General features: G+C 53.6%; 1 protein-coding gene across 13 annotated transcripts in view; it reads left to right on the top strand.

Annotated features, from left to right (window-relative positions):
• The window catches only part of NINL (ninein like), a 134,075-nt gene that overhangs the window by 88,856 nt on the left and 21,812 nt on the right, over window positions 1-23,407 (top strand). For all 13 annotated transcript variants that reach the window (XR_010125211.1, XM_054467868.2, XM_063659496.1 and 10 more), the window contains 8 exons: window positions 279-419; window positions 5,590-5,764; window positions 7,120-7,230; window positions 7,779-7,859; window positions 14,977-15,109; window positions 18,276-18,382; window positions 19,330-19,613; window positions 21,409-22,458. Coding sequence is in view for 12 of the 13 variants with exons in the window: in XM_054467868.2 (XP_054323843.1) it covers window positions 279-419; window positions 5,590-5,764; window positions 7,120-7,230; window positions 7,779-7,859; window positions 14,977-15,109; window positions 18,276-18,382; window positions 19,330-19,613; window positions 21,409-22,458 (2,082 nt within the window). In the remaining variant the exon portion in view is untranslated. The remainder of the gene's footprint in view (window positions 1-278; window positions 420-5,589; window positions 5,765-7,119; window positions 7,231-7,778; window positions 7,860-14,976; window positions 15,110-18,275; window positions 18,383-19,329; window positions 19,614-21,408; window positions 22,459-23,407) is intronic.

The raw sequence follows: 23,407 nt of genomic DNA, 5'->3' as shown, positions 1-23,407 counted from the left end.
ATGCTGTGGAACTCCAGGCTCAGTCTTCCTGGGTTGGAAACCACGTAGAAACTTTCCTTGCCAAGTCATATGGCCCCTCTCTCTCAGTGTACACATCTATAAAATGAGCATAGCAGTTGTAGAAACTGCCTTAGGAGCAGGCTGGTGGAGCAGCGCCCGCTGTACAGTTGGTGTGCTAGTTTCTATCATTGATGCAGATATGGGGCCCAGAGCCGCCTGTCATGGTGGATCAGGCCAGCAGTGGGGTCCCATCTGACCCTGTCTCCTTCCTGTGGCAGAGGGCAGGTGGAGCAGCTGGCAAGGGAGCGCGACAAGGTGAGGCAGGACCTGGAGAGGGCCGAGAAGAGGAACCTGGAGTTTGTGAAAGAGATGGACGACTGCCACTCTGCCCTGGAGCAGCTCACGGAGAAGAAAATCAAGTGGGTTCTGGGCCCAGGTGGTGGATTCTTACCTGGGCCTCCCCAGCCCCTTTGAGGGCAGGTAGTGGACACAGGGCTGCCAGGGGCCAGAGCTGTGGGTGTGGCTGAGTGGAGACCCCCCCCCATTTCACCTGAGCCAGGGGGAATCCAGGGGGCACAGCCTTGAGAAAGCAGAGCCCTGCTCTTCCTAGGGTTGGTGCAGTACCTGGCCCTGGCTGCGTCCCCATGGGCCGAGGAGGTCCTGCCTCCTGCCCTCGCTTTGCTGGGCTCTTTCTCACACAAGCCAAGCCTTTCTGCCCCCAGCTGCGTGCCTGTGATGCAAGAGGCAGGTGGCTGTGTTGCAAGGGCTGGCAATGGTTTCCTTTTGGCCCAGCAGGTAGAAGGAGCCCAGAGAAGGAATCACAGCTATAGTGACCCCGATGTGGGGACAGTTGTGTGGAACAGTGGCTGGATAGACCAGACAAAAGGATTTCTGATTTGTTTTTATTTTTGTTTTTATTTTTGAGATGGAGTCTCCCTCTGTATCCCAGGCTGGAGTGCAGTGGTGCCATCTTGGCTCACTGCAACCTCCACCTCCCAGGTTCAAGCAATTCTCCTGCCTCAGCCTCCCAAGTAGCTGGGATTAAACAGGCGCCTGCCAACACACCCAGCTAATTTTTGTATTTTTAGTAGAGACGGGGTTTCACCATGTTGGCCAGGCTGACCAACTCCTGACTTCAAGTGATCCACCCCCATCAGCCTCCCAAAGTGCTGGGAATACAGGTATGAGCCACCACGCCTGGCCTTAGATTTCTGATTTGTTTTGTTTAAGGATACAACCACCGCACTGGTTCACAAACAGAACATCTGAGGAAATCCTGCCCAAGAGGGTGTCCCAGGCCCAGGCAAGGAGAGGGGCTTCTCTATGTCATTGATGGGGCACATGTCTGCCAGGGCTCAGCTGCTGTTTTTCACCTGAAGTTTGCACATGCCTGGAGGGTCCTCCAGGGGTAGCTCAGGACAGGCTTTCCTGGCTCTGAGTCACAGCTCTTGGGCAGGGGCAGCAAGACATGGCTGGCCTCCCTGCCATTCTCCCTTGTCAGTGGGTCCTCTGCTGGCTCGAGAGGTCTGCCCGAGGCTGCAGTCCTGGCCCTGTTGTCCCCACGCCCTTGGGTTCTTGGTCTGCAGGTCAGCCCACCCTCTGCATTGCACAATACAGACACAGCACTCACTGCTATGGTCCTGGTGGCGCTGGCTCAGCTGAGCGTGGCTAGCAAAGAAGAGCTATGCGCGATGGAGCCACGTGGTGTGGCACCCTCCAGGGATGCAGGCGATTTGCTTGGGGTGCTGCAGGGTCCCCAGGGTGAGCCTGCAGATGGGAGCCCGGCTGCTGGCCACATCGCATGTTGGAATTGTGCCAGCTGCACCGCGGGCTGAAGCCTGAAGCTGCTTCTCCTTTACCAAAGAAGCCCTGAGCATCTTTGTCGTGCACCTGGGGGTCCAGGGGTTGAGGGGCTACTGATGGGTCCATGGCCTTTGGGGAAGTAAGTTTGGTTGGTGAGACGGCTGTGGTATGTCTCCTGTGTGCACCAGCGGTCGCCTCACTTAACGGCCACTGGGACCAAATAGGCCATTTATCCCCATTGTTCAGCCAAACAAACTGAGTCATGGAGCAGCTCAGTAACTGGCCCAGTCGCGCAGCAGTGAGCGTACGTGTGTGAAGCTGACACCCAAGTCTCCCTTCTCCTGGCCTTACACTGTTTCTGGGACAGCCGAAGGCCACTGGTCAGCTTTCTGGGGAGCAAGAGCCTCAGGTGGGAGAAGCATGAGGGCAGAGCCCAGCCACTCTCCTTCAGGCCTTCCAGAGCCAGGCACAGTCCGGGGCCAGCTCTAAGGCCAGTGGGCACCCCCATCTCCATAACGCATGTCCTCAGGGTTTCCACGGATCTGTGCTGGGCAGAAGGGGGACCCTGCTGCACCACCTGCAGCCGCCACCTCCACGTGGTTCAGTCCGTAGAGGGCGGCTGGGACAGGGTGGGGCCTCACCCCGCCTCTGTTCGCCTGCACCTCCCAAGTCCCCTTTCCTTCCAGGGCTGGCTGGGGACGGCCATACACAGCAGGTCCAGATCTACATGTGCCTCTACATGGTGTGGGGAGTTAGTGTGAGTGCATGGGGCCTGTGGAGTGCAAGGGCGTGTGGGGTGCAATGAGGGTGCTGTGAGCGTTCATGGGACCTCAGGTATGTGGGGTACAGCGGTGGTGCAGTGTGTGTGCATGAGGCCCATGGGGTGCCATGTGGGTGCTGTGAGTGTATGTGGGGCTCCTGTGGTGCCATGTCGGTGCTTTGAGCATGCTTGGGGCCTGTAGGGTGCAATGGGCGTGCTGTGAGTGTTCTGGGGCTAGAGGGGTGCAGTGGAAAGTGCTGTGTGCGTGTATGGGGCCTGTGGGGTGCAGTGGGGGTGCTGAGTGGGGTTGCAGAGTGTGCGTGGGGCCTGTGTGGTGCTATGTGGGTGCTGTGAGTGTGTGTGGGGCCTGTGGGGTGTCGTGGGGGTACTGTGTTTATGGGGCCCGTGGGGTGCAGTGGGGGTGCTGTGTGCGTGCATGGGGCCTGTGCGGCCTGTGGGCCCCCTGGAGTGTACGTTCTTGGTGCCACTGGCTCCTGTGTCTGTGGTGGTGGTGGGACGCCCCTGTAGGACTGTGGTCATTTTCAGGGAAGCTAAAAGTCAAGTCTCCTTTCACCAAACATGAGGAGGTGTCTGGTGAGGCGAAAAGCCAGGTACAGGGACAGGCGCAGGCAGTGGTTGGGGCCCTTGCCTTCCACGTGGAGGAGCTGAGCCAGGCCTCAAGGCCTGAGTTCCCTGCCCTGAGCGTGGAAGGCATTTCGTTAGGAAGCGGTGTCCCTGCTCCTGTGGGCAGGGAGGGTCTCAGTGGTCTCCGTCAGCTGAGCTATTCTGGGCCAGCCTTGTAGCGTCATCGTTCCCACCTGGCTGGGGAATTCCTAGAGGAGGGACCAAAAGATGCCCCCTGGCCCCTGGGGGAGGTGACCTTGACTTTGTTGCTTAAGACGTTCTCATAGCTCCCTGCCTTCCGGAGCGCACATGAGGCCAGCTTGGATCTCCAGAGGAGACAATTGCTAACATTTAGGAGCTGAAAGTATGTCAGGGAGACCCACGGGGAGCTCCAGGAACTCATTTCCTCTCCCTGGACTCCCCCTCCTTTCTCCTGACGGCCCTGTTGTAAGCTCGGTTCGTCTGCCTCTCACTTTCATCCTGAGTGTCGGGATCCAGCTATCCCTGTTGGTGCCACAGGGATCTTGGTGCTGCCTCTCAGGACCTGAGGGGCTGGGCTCTGACCTCCAGTGACCTCTCTCTCCCGAGCACAGCCTCATCCCAGCCTTGGGGTTAGCAGGGCTTCTAGACAAGGGTGCTCCTTGTGAGACACTTGTGTTCAAAGCTGGAAGTAAGTTGACTTTCATAATCAGTTTGAGTAACTGAGAACTGATTTGCTTCTGTCCACACGTGTATAGCTTGATTCTCTCCCAGCCATTTGGAAAGACTTGTGTGAATTGTCTTTCCCAAGGTTAGAGGATTGGAAACACTAAGGCAGCACCTCTGCCCTTGAACCTGGTGGAGGGATGCATTTGAGGTGCTAAGCTGCAGTCTCAGAACTCATGTGGCCCTGAGAGCTTGGGTTTTGTCCCATGAGCAATGGGAGTTATGAGTAGGTTTCTGTAAGTAGCTTTTATTATTGCATTAGGTTTTCCTTATTATAAACGTAATGAGTGATACATGTTTATTGCACACATTTTAGAAAATACAATTAAAGGAAAAATAAAACCAGAAATCTCACTTTCCCGGAGGTATCACTCTTTACATTGTCTATATATCTTTCACCCTTTTTTTCTATGCACATAATTCTTCAAAAATGATACCATGTTGTGGCTGGGCGTGGTGGCTCATGCATGTAATCCCAGCACTTTGGGAGGCCGAGGCGGGCGGATCACGAGGTCAGGAGATCGAGACCATCCTGGCTAACATGGTGAAACCCCGTCTCTACTAAAAAACACAAAAAATTAGCCGGGCGTGGTGGTGGGTGCCTGTAGTCCCAGCTACTCGGGAGGCTGAGGCAGGAGAATGGTGTGAACCTGGGAGGTGGAGCTTGCAGTGAGCCAAGATCCCGCCACTGCACCACTGCACTCCAGCCTGGGCGACAGAGCAAGACTCTGTCTCCAAAAAAAAAAAAAAAATGATACCATGTTGCATATGCTTTTCTGATGGCCACAGAGCATCTCACATGGGTCTTTGTGTGGATCTGCTGTAATTTATTTAACCATTTCCCTATTTTTGTATATTTCAAAAGCTTTTAAAGAGTAGGCTGATAGGAAATATGTAGCTTTAACACTACCCCAAAAGATTTGTGGAGTATTAAATTAGTCAGATTATTGTACTTCCTTCATACTCTTCCCTTTTGAGTGTTGTTTCTTCAAAGTTCTGAGCCAAGATTAAAAGCCCGGGCTCTGGGGCTCAGGTGTCTCGGACTTGGTTATGGGCGTCACCACCTTCTGCAGAAGTCGGAGGCCTCACTGGTCTTCAGTCTGGGTAGACGTGGTTTGAGAATTCCAGTGAAGCTGCTGTTTCAGAAAGAGATGAGACTGAGCGTTGAACACTGTTTTTGCTGCTAATGGAAATGGTTATTGTAAAAGATGAATGTAGCAGCTGAGAAAAAAATACCCCCCACCTCTTCCTCGGATTGCTTTGGGAATTCACTGTCCATGGATTTCATGCTGCCTCCCTCCTTGGGAGGGAGGTGATTTTTGTGTGCATTTGGTATCAAAAGTCTGTATCAAAATTCTTTATCAAAGGGCTGTTGCCTGCCATGCACACCGGGTGGAGGGGCCACCTTGGGACTCACCCCAGGGAGCTGTGCTCCTTGCTGTGAGGGGGCAGCTGGTGGCATTTGCCATGTGACGCACCAGATCCCCTTGTCTGGGGTCACCTCCACCAGCCCGTGAGGGAGGAGCACCCACCCTCAGATTTGCCTCCTAGCATAGGCAGCTCAGCCAAGGCAGGGCGGCCCTGCACGTGCTGAGGACAGGGGCGTTTCTAAGAGGGAGGAGGCTAGGAAGGGGGTGGCGTGGGCCTGCGCAGCCCCGACATGACATGTCTGACGTGTGATGTGTGACATGTTACAGGCATCTGGAACAGGGGTACCGGGAAAGGCTGAGCCTCCTGCGGTCTGAGGTGGAGGCAGAGCGAGAGCTGTTCTGGGAGCAGGCCCACAGGCAGAGGGCCGCGCTGGAGTGGGACGTGGGGCGCCTGCAGGCTGAGGAGGCTGGCCTTCGCGAGAAGCTGACCCTGGCCCTGAAGGTAGGGGCATCCCCAGGGCATCCAGGAAGCTGGGGGGAGCCTGAGCATTCCCCACACCCACGTCATCCTGGTTGAGGATCCAGATCCACACCTGCCAGTGCCCTCAAGCTTATGTTTCAGGGCAGGGCCCAAGGGAGCACCTGCCGCAGTGAGGAGGTGTCCCACTCGCTGCAGAGCAGAAGGGGTCCTGGCTTGCCAGCAGGACATTGCCCCTCCTTCCCCACCACTCCCACTCTCTGCTCTGGGCCAGGTGGACCTCAGGTCAGGGAGGGCCAGCACCCGCAGCCAGCACTGCTTCAACCCCAGAAACCAGGAACACCCAAGGGGGCAGCAAAGAGACCAGAACCTAAAGCCCAGCCTGCCCGAGGCTGGCTTTGTGGCCTGGAGCTGATGGGGTTTGATGGGCTTTGGTGAGTGTCTCACAACTGTCCCCTGATATTGACTCCAGTGAGGCATCGCAGCGGGACAGAGGTGCTGGCCCTTCCTGTGCTGGTCCCTGCTCTGCTCCTGCCTGTGTCCTCCTCTCCTAATTCCTCACACCTGCCCCACCTCCCGGGAGGAGAGGCTGAGCAGCCTGAGCCCCACAACAGCCTTGCTCTCCACCCTTCTCACCGCAGTCCCCCACCGTCTACAGACGCTGCCTCCTCCCCTGGCGATGGCTGTCTGAGCTGTCCTGGTACGATATCTGATCCCTGGTTTAGGAATGGCTCTGGAAGGATGCCCTTTCTATAATACTTTTGCAATGCTTTTGTATTCTCCACCCTTTCTTTTTTTTTTTTTTGAGATGGAGTATCGCTCTGTCGCCCAGGCTGAAGTGCAGTAGCATGATCTCCACTCACTGCAAGCTCCGCCTCCCAGGTTCCCACCATTCTCCTGCCTCAGCCTCCTGAGTAGCTGGGACTACAGGCTCCCGCCACCACGCCTGGCTGATTTTTTGTATTTTTAGTAGAGATGGGGTTTCACCATGTTAGCCGGGATGGTCTTGATCTCCTGACCTTGTGATCCACCCGCCTCGGCCTCCCAAAGTGCTGGGATTACAGGCGTGAGCCACCGTGCCCAGCTCTCCACCCTTTCTTGTATGACTCATGGCCTTTCTGAGCACAGGGTAAGGGAGGGGACAAGAGAAGTGAAGACGATGGGGTAGCCACAGTCTGGGTGGGCTCTGGGGTCTGTTCTGGGAGGGTGGGGGACATCCCTGGCACAGCTGCCTGCACAGCACCAGGTGCCTCGCCTGCGGCGGGTGGGGGTTCTTTCCTGATGCCAAGTCCTGTGAGAAGCAAGCCTCTCACCTCCATCCTGCACACATCCCCTCCGTCCTGCAGGAGCCTGATGAGCCACTGGCCTGTGTCTCCTAGGAAAACAGTCGCCTACAGAAGGAGATTGTGGAAGTGGTGGAAAAGCTTTCGGATTCAGAGAGGCTGGCCCTGAAGCTGCAGAAGGACCTGGAGTTTGTGCTGAAGGACAAGGCGAGTCCCTTTGCTGACAGTCTGCCTCCAGAGGGGAGGGCCTGCTGGGCAGAGTGGGGGTGGCGGGTGTGGCTGGGGAGAAATGCGGCAGGTGACAGAATTCGGTATTCTCCTAAAATTTAGAATGAAGAGAAAGTCAGCATGAGGCCTTCCCTCTGCTTCCTCTGCATGACAATGTGGGGGGCCGTCTGCCCGGGCAGCACAACTGCTCACTAGCGACAGCCCTCAGTGGTGGGGGGCATGGAGGGAGGGCAGGGCTCTCCCTGGGTGTCATCTAGGGAGGAGGACGGGGAGAGGGGCTGCCCAGGGTCAGGGTCTGGGCTCCAGGGATGAGTGTGGCCGCCTTAGATAAATCTGGAAAATCCTTCTGCCTTGTGACCTTCTAGACGGGGGAGTAGGGAGAAGGAGGGGGGATGGCGGCTGTACCTGGAGATGCAGCGCCTGGTGTTGGGGGAAGCTGGGCAGGTTCTTGGAGCCCAGAGGCTGGAGAAGCAGGTCCTCCTCTGGCCCGAGGCCCACCCGTGACTTCCTTCGTGTCTGCCTTTCAGCTGGAGCCACAGGGTGCAGAGCTCCTGGCCCAGGAGGAGCGGTTCGCAGCAGTCCTGAAGGAATACGAGCTCAAGTGCCGGGTACGTGCTGGCTCTGTCTGCCTTTTTGTCTCATGTCCAGGCTCTGGGTCTCCACACGCAGGTAGTCCACAGGAACGCAGGAGTGTCTGCTCCAGGGAGAGCCTCTGCTTGCGGCCATGCTTGACCATGGCCTTGCCACACTCCTAGACTTAGGGTTCCCTGGCTCTCGTTGCCACCTATCCTGAAGGCCGCCTCTGTGTGTCCAGGCACCATGCAGGGCATTGTCGTCTTCTGTTGTTCATGTTTAGCTTTCCTGGGCCAAACCTGCCATGTGTGTCCGTCTGTCAGTTGGAGACGCAGGAGTGCAGGGCACAGTGGACGCAGTGAATGAAACTTAAACCCAGGAGGACCCCTGTACGTGCTTAACATTCTCAAGGACCCCAAAGAGCTTTTGTTGATGTAGGTTATGTGGATTAAATTTAATATTTACCATGGTAAAAATTAAAGTGGAAATTTTTTAAATTTATTAATTTATTTAAGAATAATAATATAATAACAGGTTAACATAAATAGCCTATTTTGGGGAACATAGCTGTTTTCCAAAAGAAACAAAAACTAGCCAGGAATGTGCCGTGATGTTGCATTCTCGCCAGCCTCCTCACTGTCCGGCCCAACAGAGGACGGGATGCTCAAACCTGCTGCTGCATCAGTCCGTCATGATATCACATGACGCAGAGCATCTGGAACTGCCACGTGCCCTGAAAGAGAATGAGCGAAAGAGGCCGGGCGCGGTGGCTAACACCTGTAATCCCAGCACTTTGGGAGGCCGAGGCGGGTGGATCACGAGGTCAGGAGTTTGAGACCAGCCTGGCCAAGATGGTGAAACCCCATCCCTACTAAAAATACAAAAATTAGCTGGGTGTGGTGGTGCGCACCTGTAGTCCCAGCTACTCAGGAGGCTGAGGCAGCAGAATCACTTGAACCCAAGAGGCGGAGGTTGCAGTGAGCCGAGATCGCGCCACTGCACTCTGGCCTGGGCCACAGAGCGAGACTCCATCCCACCCGAAAAAAAGAGAATGAGTGCAAGGAAGTCACTTCACACCTCGGCGTGCCACACATTCACCTGCGCCGCTGGACCACATGTGGGCTGCTGGGAGGCCTGGACGCCCACCCTCACAGCCTGTGTTTCTGGTTCTGTATGACACAGAGTGATTGTTCAGGTTCAGAGCCTGTGGTTGGACCACCACCCTCCTTGGCACATTTTAAATGCAAGCTGCCAGGTTCTGGGGCATTCCAAAGCCTCCATTTCTTCCCCTCCCTGCCCACCTGAGCACGCAGAGACCGTGGAATGTTTTAAAGCTCGGGTGTTTCTCTAGATCTGCAAGAGTGGTTCTGTGAGGAAAGCCCGGTTCCAGTGCCTTGAAGGCCACCTCGCAGACGAGCTGATGGCTGGCCCAGCCAGCTCCCCATGGTCTCACCCCACCCGGCTCTGGCCCGCAGAAGAAATTCTGTGCAGAAGAAAACAAACTAGAGTTGAGTTGGGTTGATTATTAAAAATACAGAAAAGTTAACTTTATCTCTAAAGTCATTCACCACATGGTTCTTTCATAGGCAGCTCCTGGTTAGGTTTTAATTTACCAAAAGTTAATTTATGCAAAACTTGTACAGAACATTTTTTTCACCGTCAAAAACCCCAGTCCTTGACCCACCTGCCCCTCTTACATCCTGGCATACAGAGGGTTAGGTCCAAACAAGTTGTAACAGTAGACACTGAACCCAGCCAAGCTCTCAGCATCAGGAACCGCTGGGCATGTTATGACTGTTATTCTAACAGAACCCTGTATAGGCTTGAAAATAACATGGAAGTGGATGATTTTAGGCATGAAATTCTTTCCAGGCAGCATTGCCAGGTGAACAGAGATAAGTCACATGCATCCACAAATAACAGCCATTTAAGACCCTGTATAATCCCCCAACCCAGCAAAAATGAGAAAAAAATCTAAAGGTATCAGTAGAGCTTGCTTACTGTTCACTCATTCATTTCTCCTGCAAGTTAGCTTTAATAATAATTTTAATAAAAATTTTCAAGTTGGGCAACCATAGTTTATAACTATATGAACGGGTGATGATCTGAAACTGACTTAATTTTACCTGGTGGATAATCTTTAGTTACCTTGGGTGGTGATGCCACAGCACAACTAGTTTTAGTTACAGCTCATTCTTGCCGTGTGTGAATCTTAAGGCCACATCACCCCGTGCTGAAAATCTGTGATTGTTTCTGGGGATGCTGTGATGGTCATTGTTAAGTGAGCAATCGATGTGAAGTAATTTCACATGATTTGAAATTTGAGCAGGTATTATAGGGAAAATATGTGTCTGTGAAGCTGGTAATTCATGGGCTGCCCTGTAGCCAGAGAACCAGATAAAGCATTGTTGTTCGATTTTAAGGGTCTATTCTCGATTCACTCTGAATGATTTCCCTCCCATGTAAAGTGACCCTGACTTTGTCCCTGCCGCACGTTGCTTTGCAACCCCAGAGGATTGAGGTGAGCCCGAGCTTGCGTTCTCAGTGGCTGTGCTTACCCCTTTCTGTCTGTGGTTTGCTTCCATCTGGGCACCCTGCCATTGTTCCCTGCACGTCTCATTCTCCTTTTGAGAATCCTGTGTGTGATAAGCAGTGTCGCCTTCCTTCTGCCTTGACTGGTGTGTGTGGGGTGGGTGGGGCCTGCCGTGCGGAAGGGGTCCAGATGGTGTGCTGCTAGGACTGCAGCTGCATGTGGGCTGCCGGCTTCCTCCTCTGGTAGCTGCTGGAGCAGACTCAGAACCTAGAGATAACCTTCCATTAATAGGTTCCTTTAGTGCCCTGGATTTTGCAAATTTAAAACCCTTCTTTCTTTAACTTGATTCTGTTACTTAAAGACATGCTATTCTTTTCATCTGGGGTTCTTTCAATTTTATTTTTTGAAACAGCAGAGATATTTTATATTTAAATGCTAACCTATTTATTCAGATATTTCTCCTTTCCTTTTTTTATTTTTTGTCTGTTTCAAACTAACATTTAGAATATTTAAAAACTTTTTATATGAAAACAATTTCAAACTTTCATGGTTACAAACAAAACTAGTGCACAGAACACGTGTCTGTGTACCCTTTACCCACATGCACCTGTTCACATTTCACCCTGTTGGCTCTGCCTTCGCATACCTGCTCACTGGCTTGTGTTGGTGTGGATGTGAACGTGTAGACATTGTTATTTCTGAACCACAGCCTCAATCCAAAGGAAACATCAGCAAACCACAACATGAGACCATTTCTATGAAAAATGGGCAGGAAAAACAGTGTTCTTCAAAATTATCAATGTCATAAAAGACAAAGAAAGGCTGTGGGAATGTTTCAGAGTCAAGGATGTTAAAGGAACAGGACAACTGAAGGCAGCACCTGGCCCTGGACAGAACACTGGAGAATCCACTGAGAAAAGGAGAAAACACTGTGATCTTCACGACATCCAAGTTTTATTTACTATACCTTCTAAAGCCTAGTCCGTAATACATTTTACAATAATAACATTTGATTTAATAAAAATTAAGACGCACTGATCAAAAGACACAAATGGGAGCAAATGTTTGTGAATTATGTATTTATCTGATAAAAGACTTGGATCCAGAATATATAAAAACTCTCTCCAAATATGAATACATAACCTAATAAGAAAAAAGTGTATAAGTACCCATAAAGATGCTGAACATCATGATTTAGCATCCGAGGGTCAGATATGCACATCCTGACCCTTCACGGCCCAGTGCTTGTGTGTACTTCCTAAGAAATGCTTCCTCCCGTTCTGCTGGCAGTGCTGTGCAGCTTCCTGCTCCTGCAGGTGATCATGCAGAGTTCAAGGATTTGCAGATTATTAAGCCTTTGGTAGGCTTCAAATTGATACAGGCTTTAAACCACAGAAATTTGTAAAAGCCACAAGCGAGGGCTTTTATTTCCTGGAGAGTAAGTTTCCCAGCACCTGACTGAATGAGAATATTTTCTCATGACTGAGGCATGCTTGCTAGCTTCATGAACTGCCATCGAAGCAACATGTTACCTGCTGGCGGAGTTCCGCTTCCCTCAGTGCATCCACCCAGGGCCAGGTTGTTTCTTTAATATCCTTTATTCTGGCTCATTTCCTTTCTTTGTCTTTATGACATTGATATTTTTGAGGAATGTTGTCCTCCTCGCTTTTTCATAGCAACGTTCTCGTTTTGTGTGTTTCTGATGTTTCTTGTTCACAGCACTGAGGCTGTGCGTCCTCGGCTGGCACAGCACGTGGGTGATGTTGTGCCCCGCTCGCTGGTGTTGCTTCTGATCTCCCAACCGAGGTGTCGCCTGGTTTCTCTGCTCTGTAATCACTATTTTTTCTCCCCTGCAACTATTAATACACAGTCAGTGGAGAGACACTTTAAGACCATGCAAATATACTGCCTTCATCAGAATCTTCCCTGGATGTAGCATCACTGGTGATTCTTGCCTGATTCAGTCTTCACTATGATGGTTGCAAAGTGATTTTCCTGCTTAGCAGCCCCTCCACATCTGTCCATGCCATTGGCATTCTACTCAAGCTAGTGAAATCTTGTCTGTCCAGATCTAGCCATACATGTACCAATCACTGGTATGGACTCATGAATTCCCATTTCCTCCCTATGGTTTTTAATTATTTTGGTGCCCAAATTGTGCAAGATTTGGCAAGTGAGAGTCCTCAGCTGCCTGCTGTGCCGCGGCATGCCCCGCAGTGTTGGCTGCTACCTTGTTTTGTCGAATGTTTCCACACTTGCTGGCATAATGAGATGCCCCAGCACCTGCCCTCAATCTGCCATTTTTCCAAGGAGTCTTGATTCCTTTCCTGAGGGAATGATTTTAGAGACAGGATCTGGGTGCCTGGCATGCTGCTTGCTCCTAGGGATCGCTGTGTCTTGACTGAGGGCATCTTTCTGGTCGGTCTCCAGATTCCAGAAGGATCACCCTGAGCCCTCCCCACTGTGTGTCACCTGATCTCTGCAAACTCACTTTTGAGGTTTCTTTGTATTTTGTAACAAGGATATTGGTGTTTTTAAAAACATTTTTTCTTTCAACTTTTATTTTAGATTTGGGGGTACATGTGCAGGTTTGTTACTTGGGTATATTGCATGATGTGCCCTGTGGGCTGGGGCCTCCCTTCTCCATCTGGGCCTCTCCAAGTGGCCTCTGCAGGGCTACTTTGGGCTTCATCACAGCATGGTGGCGGCAGCTGCCCCAGAGCAAATGTCCCAGCAGAAGTGGGTGGATGTCGTGTTCCTGGAAGTCCCATGGCATCACTTCTGCTGTCTCCTAGGTCAAAACAGTAACAAGTCCCACTGAGGCTGCAGGGCTGGGGACCCAGGCCCCAGCCACGTGTGAATGGGGAAGCATGCACAGCCTGGTTTGTGTCTGCTTCCTGAAGGTCTGCAGGACCCTGGGAGGTGTCTAAGAAAGTGGGCTAAAAACTCTGCCCTTCCTGTCCCTTTAAAGAGCAAGTGACTGAGCATACTGGTTAGGACGTAGTTCATTAAAGTGGGAGCACAATTAAGCTGGCCACAAATGCAGACGCCTCCCCTGAAGCTTCCACCCACCCTGCCACGGTGTCCTAGCCTTCCTGCCGTCCACGCGGCCTCCACCTGCTCCAGTGTCTGCTTACCAACATCATCCTTTCTTTCTGGCATGTTCTTCTCTGCTTTGCAGCATATGATCTGAAGCAAATGGTTTCCTCTTTGGTGGTTAAAGCTGCAGAACCCTTTGCAAATTCAGCAGCTGCTGAGGAAGGAATCCTATCCTTACCCAGGGCACTGCCTGACATACACACTGCAGCACCACTGTGGTTCCAACAAAGACTGTAGCTTCTGATGGTGACAGTATTCTGCATTTTCTCTTCTTTTCTTTTTTTTTTTTTCTTGTTCTGTCGCCAGGCTGGAGTGGAGTGGCACGATCTCGGCTCACTGCAACCTCTGCCTCCTGGGTTCAAGCGATTCTTCTGCCTCAGCTTCCTGAGTAGCTGGGATTACAGGTGCCCACCACCACGCCTGGCTAGTTTTTGTATTTTTAGTAGAGAACAGGGTTTCGCCATGTTGGCCAGGATGGTCTTGATCTCTTGACCTCGTGATCCACCCACCTCAGCCTCCCAAAGTGCTGGGATTACAGGCATGAGCTACCATGCCTGGCCTCTTTTCTTTATTTTTCTTTCTTTATTTTTTTCTTGAGATGGAGTTTCGCTCTTTTTGTTCAGGCTGGAGTGCAATGGCATGATCTTGGCTCACTGCAATCTCTGCCTCCTGGGTTCAAGCGACTCTCCTGCCTCAGCCTCCCAAGTAGCTGAGATTACAGGTGCGTGCCACCACACCTGGCTAATTTTTGTATTTTTAGTAGAGATGGAGTTTCACCATGTTGACCAGGCTGGTCTCAAACTCCTGACCTCAGGTGATCTGCTCATCTCGGCCTCCCAGAGTGTTGGGATTACAGGCGTGAGCCACCATGCCCATCCATACTCTGCATTTTCTACATTTCTCCCCAGGAGCTGCCCCACTTTTTTCTTTGAGCCCCTCCCATATAACCAGTGATAGAAAGTGATGTAAGGGCCGAGCGCAGTGGCTCACGCCTGTAATCCCAACACTCTGGGAGGCCGAGATGAGCAGATCACTTGAGGCCAGGAGTTCGAGACCAGCCTGGCCAACATGGTGAAACCCCATCTCTACTAAAAATACAAAAACAAATAAATTAATTAACCAGATGTAGTGACACATACCTGTAATCCCAGCTACTTGAGAGGCAGAGGCAGGAGAATCACTTGAACCTGGGAGAAGGAGGCTGAAGTGAGCTGAGATTGCACCAGTGCACTCCAGCCTGGGCAAGAGAGCAAGATTCTGTCTCTAAATAAATAAAATAAAGTAAAAATAAAAGTTTTTAAAAGTGAGAAAGTCAAGAAAGGACCTTTGTTTTGGCTTATCTCACCATGATGTTAGCGACTTAAAATCCAGATGGTTTACTGCTGGAAGCTGGGAAGCAACAGGCCCTCACCTCACAGTGCACCTCACCTGCAGGGGACCCCCCTGGAGGCCAGCTTGGCCATCTCGCTGGGCTGAATGGCTGCAGCTGCTAGAGGAGGAGTCTGGCTCTGTCCCCACAGGACCTGCAGGACCGCAACGATGAGCTGCAAGCTGAGCTGGAAGGCCTGTGGGCGCGGCTGCCCGAGAACCGGCACAGCCCCTCCTGGAGCCCGGGTGGGCGCAGACGGCAGCTCTCTGGACTCGGCCCAGCAGGTAGGAGCCCGTCCCTGGGAGGGGGCTGACCCAAGGCCTGCTGTTGACACCGAGGCCCAAAGCCAGGAAAGGAGAGTGGAGATGATGAAGAAGATGATGTTGCTGTGACCTGAAGGGAGGTGGTCTGCTCTGCAGGGACTTTCCAAGGAGGATCCAGCGATGCCACAGAGTGACCTTGCAACATGGAAGGTCACCTGGAGAGGGAGGAGGAAGGGACGCTGAGGGTGGGCAGCCCCAGGTCTGGCCCAGGCTGTTCCCACATCTGAGAGCTGTTTCAGCGACACAGTACTGCTGAGACTGAGAAGAGCTAAATCCCGGAGAATGCGCCAGGGCCTCCCAGTACTCAGGCCTGTTCAGACAGAGGCTGTTGGGGCTTGCCCTTGCTGCTTCTGGGTGATATGGTAGCTGGCACCACCCCCCAAGTCTGAGCGAGGCAGGGAGGCACCAGGCACTAAGGGAGTGGCCCCACCTGGCCGACTGCCCCTGTGCTCGCAGCCAGTGGGATTGGGACAAGCTCCAAGGACCCAGAGTCCCCGGAACCCACATCGAAGTGTCTCTGGCTCCTCTGCAGAGAGAATGGGGGTCCAGGTGCTGCAGCCGCCCTTGAGGTCTGCGGTGCTCCTTTTGGAGGATGGGGTGGCCTCTGCCCACTCCATAGCAGCATACAATGCACATGGCTCCGTGTCCACTGCTGTGACAGGGGCCCATGGGGACCCAGCAGCCCCACCTGCTCCCCTCGCTTCCCCGTCATGGCAACCTCAGCCCCTCAGAGAAGATTTTGCTGCCATCTGTAACCCCGGGAGAACTTCAGAGTTCTCCTGTTACCCTGAAACTGTTTACTCAATAAAATGAAAAAAATAGGCCAATATGGGAACCTTATAGGGGAGCCTAGTGGGGGCTTTTGTGCATGTGAGACTGACCTCCTGGGACCCCTAAGGCACCCCCTCCCCTGCTGGCTCCTGGATTGGAGTCAGGCTCCTAAGACGCCACCCCGACAGCTGGCAGACTCAGGAAGCTGCAGGGAGGAGCAAGACCTCGCCGGCCACCCGTCCCAGAAACACACATATCCAGGATTGCCTGCACCCAGGGTGGTGCCTGTGGGTCCGTAGCCCCATTGACGTCCCACCTGGACGCCGCTGGCTGTCATACCTCCCTGCCCGTCAGCCTCAGAGCACTAATTCCAGCAGGGGTTAGTGTGCCAGACTTGCCTCTCAGAACCTGGCATCGTTTGTGTGATGAAATAATAATGTAGGGCCACCAAGAAAAGGTTATCCAAATAGATAACCTCTGTGCACACAGCTGTGGTCATCTGCACAACGTAGGGCCACCAGGGAAAGGTTATCTAAATAGATAGATAACCTCTGTGCACACAGCTGTGGTCATCTGCACAACGTAGGGCCACCAGGAAGAGGTTAGCTAAATAGATAGATAACCTCTGTGCACACAGCTGTGGTCATCTGCACAACGTAGGGCCACCAGGGAAAGGTTATCTAAATAGATAGATAACCTCTGTGCACACAGCTGTGGTCATCTGCACAACGCAGGGCCACCAGGGAAAGGTTATCTAAATAGATAGATAACCTCTGTGCACACAGCTGTGGTCATCTGCACAACGCAGGGCCACCAGGAAGAGGTTAGCTAAATAGATAGATAACCTCTGTGCACACAGCTGTGGTCATCTGCACAACGTAGGGCCACCAGGGAAAGGTTATCTAAATAGATAGATAACCTCTGTGCACACAGCTGTGGTCATCTGCACAACGCAGGGCCACCAGGGAAAGGTTATCTAAATAGATAGATAACCTCTGTGCACACAGCTGTGGTCATCTGCACAACGCAGGGCCACCAGGAAGAGGTTAGCTAAATAGATAGATAACCTCTGTGCACACAGCTGTGGTCATCTGCACAACGCAGGGCCACCAGGGAAAGGTTATCTAAATAGATAGATAACCTCTGTGCACACAGCTGTGGTCATCTGCACAACGTAGGGCCACCAGGGAAAGGTTATCTAAATAGATAGATAACCTCTGTGCACACAGCTGTGGTCATCTGCACAACGTAGGGCCACCAGGAAAAGGTTAGCTAAATAGATAGATAACCTCTGTGCACACAGCTGTGGTCATCTGCACAACGCAGGGCCACCAGGAAGAGGTTAGCTAAATAGATAGATAACCTCTGTGCACACAGCTGTGGTCATCTGCACAACGTAGGGCCACCAGGAAGAGGTTAGCTAAATAGATAGATAACCTCTGTGCACACAGCTGTGGTCATCTGCACAACGTAGGGCCACCAGGAAGAGGTTAGCTAAATAGATAGATAACCTCTGTGCACACAGCTGTGGTCATCTGCACAACGCAGGGCCACCAGGGAAAGGTTATCTAAATAGATAGATAACCTCTGTGCACACAGCTGTGGTCATCTGCACAACGTAGGGCCACCAGGAAAAGGTTAGCTAAATAGATAGATAACCTCTGTGCACACAGCTGTGGTCATCTGCACAACGTAGGGCCACCAGGAAGAGGTTAGCTAAATAGATAGATAACCTCGGTGCACCCAGCTGTGGTCATCTGCACAACGCAGGGCCACCAGGGAAAGGTTATCTAAATAGATAGATAACCTCTGTGCACACAGCTGTGGTCATCTGCACAACGTAGGGCCACCAGGAAAAGGTTAGCTAAATAGATAGATAACCTCTGTGCACACAGCTGTGGTCATCTGCACAACGCAGGGCCACCAGGGAAAGGTTATCTAAATAGATAACGTCCGTCCACACAGCTATGGTCATCTGCACATCATCGAAAGCTCTGCACCACCAGGCATCTGCTGTGCCACAGGCCATTATGTCCTTCCATTTCCTCCGTGACCCTGGCATCTTCAGGGAACAGGATTTAGGGTGCAGTAAATGTACCATAGCACAGCGTATTTTAGGGACTAAAGGGGCTCCTGTGAATCATGTGGGGAGCCACCTAGTCTCATCTCTGAGTGTTCTGGTAAATAACAGAATGCTGTGTACTGACGAGTGCTGACTTTAAGGACGCAGCAGCATCCTCACAGCCAGCACTGCCTGCCCCTCATGGATGCCAATGCCAAAATATCAGATGGAAGGTTTGGAAGGGGCCCCCGTGGCATCCTAGTGTGACAAACGGAAGTGTTCTCTTGTTTGCAGGCATTTCATTCCTGGGTAATTCTGCTCCAGTGAGTATAGAAACGGAGCTGATGATGGAGCAGGTAAAGGAGCATTACCAAGACCTCAGGACCCAGCTGGAGACCAAGGTGAGGGGATCGTGGGACTGTGGGGCCCTGGGGGAGCAGCTGCTGTGTGTCGGGCAGCTTTACTTGGCCACGCTGACATTTCCACGTGCGTCTGCCCTGGAATCCTTTGTCTCATTGTGAGCCCCTTTGGGGAGGAAAGTTTGTAGGGAAATGCAAATAAAACTGACATGCTGCCCAAACCCTCTTTGGAAGGACACAGGACATAGGATGACTGATGGGGAGGGAATGGTGTGATGCTCTGGAGTGTCACAAGGGGATACTTGAGGCAGCGCAGTGCCGTGGCCAGCCCTTCTTGCCGGTCTGTGGGTGGGAATCAGTTACTGGCTGTGCTCCAAGCCTGAGAGACCTGGCATTTGCCCCCTGGGTAGTTCAGTGGCTTTGAGGCCAGGGCCACCCTGGATAAAACTGTCAGGATGCACTTAGCCCTGTTCTGTTCCTAGACTGTGGTGGCTTTTGAGGGACAGTGTCCATGACTTGTGTGTCCAGTTCCTCCGTCTGAGTAGCAGCTAGGTGGAGCTGCCTGTGGCCATGCCCTGGGGATCCCTGAAGGATTAACTGGAAGCTCCAGCGAGCCCTGCCCACCCATGGTTGGATGGTATTCCTTCCACTGAGGGCCTCCACGCTGTTCAGAGCCACCCCGAGGTCCTGTAAAGGTTCCACCCTCTGCGTCCCTTGCAGTGCTCGCCAAATGCTCCAGTGAGCCCCAAGCTTCCTGTCCCTGCGTGCCACCCTGCCTCAAGGGGGATAGGTGACTCATACCTCACTAGGCCATGGGGAGCACCACCAACATTCATGTCACTGTCCCCTTCTGCACACTCTGGCACCTCAGCAGGCCAGGGCGCTGGTCTTTGCGCGTTGTGCCAGGCAGCTTCGTGTTTCTGTGTTGTGTCAGCAGCCAGATCATTTTAGGGCCTCCTGGTCCACAGGGCTCATGTTTCTCGTTTTAGGTAAATTACTACGAAAGGGAAATTGCAGCACTGAAAAGGAACTTTGAGAAGGAGAGGAAGGACATGGAGCAGGCTCGCAGGCGCGAGGTCAGCGTGCTAGAGGGTCAGAAGGCAGACCTGGAGGAGCTCCACGAGAAGTCTCAGGAGGTCATCCGGGGCCTGCAGGAGCAGCTGCAGGACACAGCCCGCGGCCCCGAGCCTGAGCAGATGGGCCTGGCGCCCTGTTGCACCCAGGCACTGTGTGGCCTGGCCCTGCGGCATCAGAGCCACCTGCAGCAGATCAGGTCCGACCGGCTTCTTTCGAGGTTTCAAGTCTGGGGTTTCTTGCCAAGAACCAAAATTTGAAATTAGACTTAGGAAACAACTCAGAATTGCTGTGCCTCCTGACTGGCTGGTTTTCCTCTGGGCAGATGGGTGAGTGCCAAAAGAACAGGTCCTGGCACGAGGATTCTGGCTCTAAATTTAAAGTATACATTGGATCATGGGCCGTGAAGCCATTCGCTGTGTAGAAACAGCCCAGTGTTCTGTACCCTCTGCCTCAGCCGTGCCCAGCAGCAACATTGCCTCCATCGCTCAGAGCCACCCGCTTCTCCAGGGCCAGGCAGGGTAGCATGTGGGGAGATGGAGAAAGGCCTGAAGCCCTGAACAATGGGAAAGATGGCCAGCTGGGGTTAGTGAGGTTCCCAAAAAGGCTCAAGTGTGCAAGCGAGAGAGAAGGCTTACAGAAAGCCTGCACTGGTGTTTTGTGTGTTCTCGTGTGAGGTACATGTGAAGTGACCGCGTCTGTTCTTGTTGGGGGCATCTGAGGTAGGAGAGGAAGTGCCTGGTCATCGCAGACAGGCTGCTGCTCAGCTGGCACCCACTGTCCTATGGAGAGCATTGGCCCCGGCTTAGAAGAGGACGGGCCCTCCCACCACACTGGCCGGGCCAGATAGAAAGTCATTTTTCTGGCCGGATGTGGTGGCTCACACCTGTAATCTCAGCACTTTGGGAAGCCAAGGCGGGTAAATCACTTGAGCTCAGGAGTTCAAGACCAGCCTGGCCAACATGGCGAAACCCTGTCTCTACTAAAAACACAAAAAATTAGCTGAGCATGGTAGCAGGTGCCTGTAATCCCAGCTACTCGGGAGGCTGAGGCAGGAGAATCACTTGAATTCGGGAGGTGGAGGTTGCAGTGAGCCGAGATGTCGCCATTGCACTCCAGCCTGGGCCACAAAGTGAGACTGGTCTTAAAAAAAAAGTCATCTGTCCATCCTGTGCCTCCCCAGGCTTTCAGCTATTTCCCCTTAAAGCCAAGAGCGTGTGGTAAGAGATTGGGTCAGAGTCCCTGCTGACCCCACTGGGAACAGAGGGGCAGGCACCAGCAGCCCCCCTCCTCTCAGCATCCAGGCCCTTGTGCGCCTGGCCCCCACCCGGAGCTGTCTGGCAGCCTGCTCCTGGGGAGCTGCTGTCCCCGCTCTGCAGGGCTCCCAATCTGCCAACGCTTGGAGGTGGAGCCCCTTCCAACCACTTCCTTGCTCCCCCTGCCCTGGCCAGGCATGGACCACATACCCCTCCTGGTGCTGTGGTCTTGCCGGCTCTCACTTCACTTCCACTGGACTCTCCTGCGGGCCGCCAGAGGTCCCAAGGCCCAGCAGCTTCAGGGAATTCGGGGACAGTTTTGGCTCTGGGTCTCCAGCGCGATCCTGTAGAACCCACTGCAGTGCGGGCCACGTCCTATGTCTGCCCTGTCCAGTTGGGAGCCTGTGAGGGCTTGGAACGCGGCCTGCACGGCTGATGGGCTGCAACCGGGTCCTGCTTGGTGGCGGCCACCTTCCGTGTGAACACTCCACATGGAAAGGGTTCGTGCTTGGGCTTCCATGTGCAGAACCTTGTTCCGTGGGGCGGATCCTCGTCTGGACTCTGAAGTGGGGCCCAGGGTATAGGTTGAAGCCAGGGCTGAGGGAGGCGAGGAGGAATAAAGAAAGCCAACCACAGAGAGAGGAGGTCGCAGCCATTGCAACAGCTGGGCAGACTTCAAACCCGAGAGAGGGGCCAGGGGCGGCAGGGCTGTGGTGTGTGACGGTTCTATTTCCGCAGGAGAGAGGCTGAGGCAGAGCTGAGTGGAGAGCCGTCGGGGCTGGGAGCCCTGCCCGCTCGCAGAGACCTGACCTTGGAGCTGGAGGAGCCGCCGCAGGGACCCCTGCCACGCGGCAGCCGGAGGTCGGAGCAGCTGGAGCTGGAGAGGGCACTGAAGCTGCAGCCGTGTGCGAGCGAGAAGCGCGCCCAGATGTGCGCATCGTTGGCCCTCGAGGAGGAGGAGTTGGAGCTTGCCCGCAGGAAGCGAGTGGACGAGCTCTCCCGGGAAGCAGAGATGCTGCGGGCCCTGCCGAAAGATGGGCTGGTGGCAGGAAGTGGCCAGGAGGGCGCACGTGGCCTCCTGCCACTGCGTCTGGGCTGTGGGGAGCGGCCACTGGCCTGGCTGGCCCCAGGTGATGGCGGAGAGTCTGAGGCGGCGGCAGGAGCCAGGCCTCGCCGCAGGCAAGCCCAGGACACAGAAGCCACGCAGAGCCCGGCCCCTGCCCCTGCCCCGGCATCCCACGGCCCCTCAGAGAGGTGGTCACGCGTGCAGCCCTGTGGGGTGGATGGGGATACTGTCCCAGAGGAGCCAGAGCCTTTCGGCACGAGCGCAGCGGGGCTGGAGCAGCCTGGAGCCCGGGAGCTGGCTCTGCTGGGAACAGAGGGAGACGCCTCGCAAACCCAGCCATGGATGTGGGAGCCACTCTTGAGGCCGGCCGCTTCGTGCAGGGGACAGGTTGAGAGGCCACAGGCCATTCAGGAAGAGCGAGCACGAAGCTGGAGCAGGGGCACCCAGGGGCAGGCCTCGGAGCAGCAGGCCCGGGCCGAGGGCGCCCTGGAGCCTGGGTGTCACAAGCACAGCGTGGAGGTCGCCAGGAGAGGGTCCTTGCCATCCCACCTCCAGCTCGCAGACCCGCGGGGTTCCTGGCAGGAGCAGCTTGCTGCCCCGGAAGAGGGGGAGACCGAAATAGCGCTGGAGAGAGAGAAGGATGACATGGAAACCAAACTTCTACATCTGGAAGACGTCGTCCGGGCTCTGGAGAAACATGTAGATTTGAGAGAGAACGACAGGTTTGCCTTCTACTCATTCTTAAAACTAAAAACTAAAAATGCAGAACTAACCCACTGACCCCTGTTGCTAATGGTGCTGCATGGCCCTTCCTACCGACAAGCTCGCAGCCCCTGATGGGGGCTGTGTAGCCCTTCGGCCTGAGTAGGGCTTGTGAGCCCAGCCCCCTCCCGGAATCCCACGGTCATCTGGTGCTCTACCACTGGGCAGAGGGAGGAGGGCAGGACTGGCTTTCGGGGTCCTGAACCCGCCTCCCGGGTTGAAGATATTCTTGTGCCTCAGCCTCCCAAGTAGCTGGGATTACAGGCGCCTGCCACCACGCCAGACTAATTTTTGTATTTTTAGTAGAGACAGGGTTTCACCATGTTAGCCAGGCTGTCCTCAAAGGTGATCTGCCTGCCTTGGCCTCACAAAGTGCTGGGATTACAGGCGTGAGCCACCGCGTCCGGCCCTCGCTTCCAAAGCTTTTTCATTATTGTTCCCAGCAGAAGCTATATACCCATTAAACAATAACTTTTGCTAGTATTTTGTTGAGGATTTTAGCATCAATTTTTGCATCATAAGGGATTGGTCTGCAGTTTTCTTTTCTGGTCTGTAGTGTCCTTGTCTGGCTTTGGTATCAAGTAATGCCTCACAGAATGAGTTTGGAAGTGTTCTCTTCTCTTCAATTCTTGGAAGAGTTTGAGAAGAGGTGGTGGAATTTCTTTTTTAAGTGGTAGAATTCACCAGTGAAGCCATCAGCTCCTGGGCTTTGTTAGGAGGTTTTTTTGTTTTTTGTTTTTTTGAGACAGAGTCTCGCTGTGTGGCCCAGGCTGGAGTGCAGTGGCACTGTCTTGGCTCACTGCAACCTCTGCCTCCTGGGTTCAAGCGATTCTCCTGCCTCAGCCTCCTGAGTAGCTGGGATTACAGGCGTGCACCACCAGGAATCAGGAATTTAAAACCTTATAACAG

Source organism: Pongo pygmaeus, chromosome 21 (assembly GCF_028885625.2).
Source record: "Pongo pygmaeus isolate AG05252 chromosome 21, NHGRI_mPonPyg2-v2.0_pri, whole genome shotgun sequence".
Lineage (NCBI taxonomy): Eukaryota > Metazoa > Chordata > Mammalia > Primates > Hominidae > Pongo > Pongo pygmaeus.
This window is presented reverse-complemented; position numbering and strand designations above follow the sequence as displayed.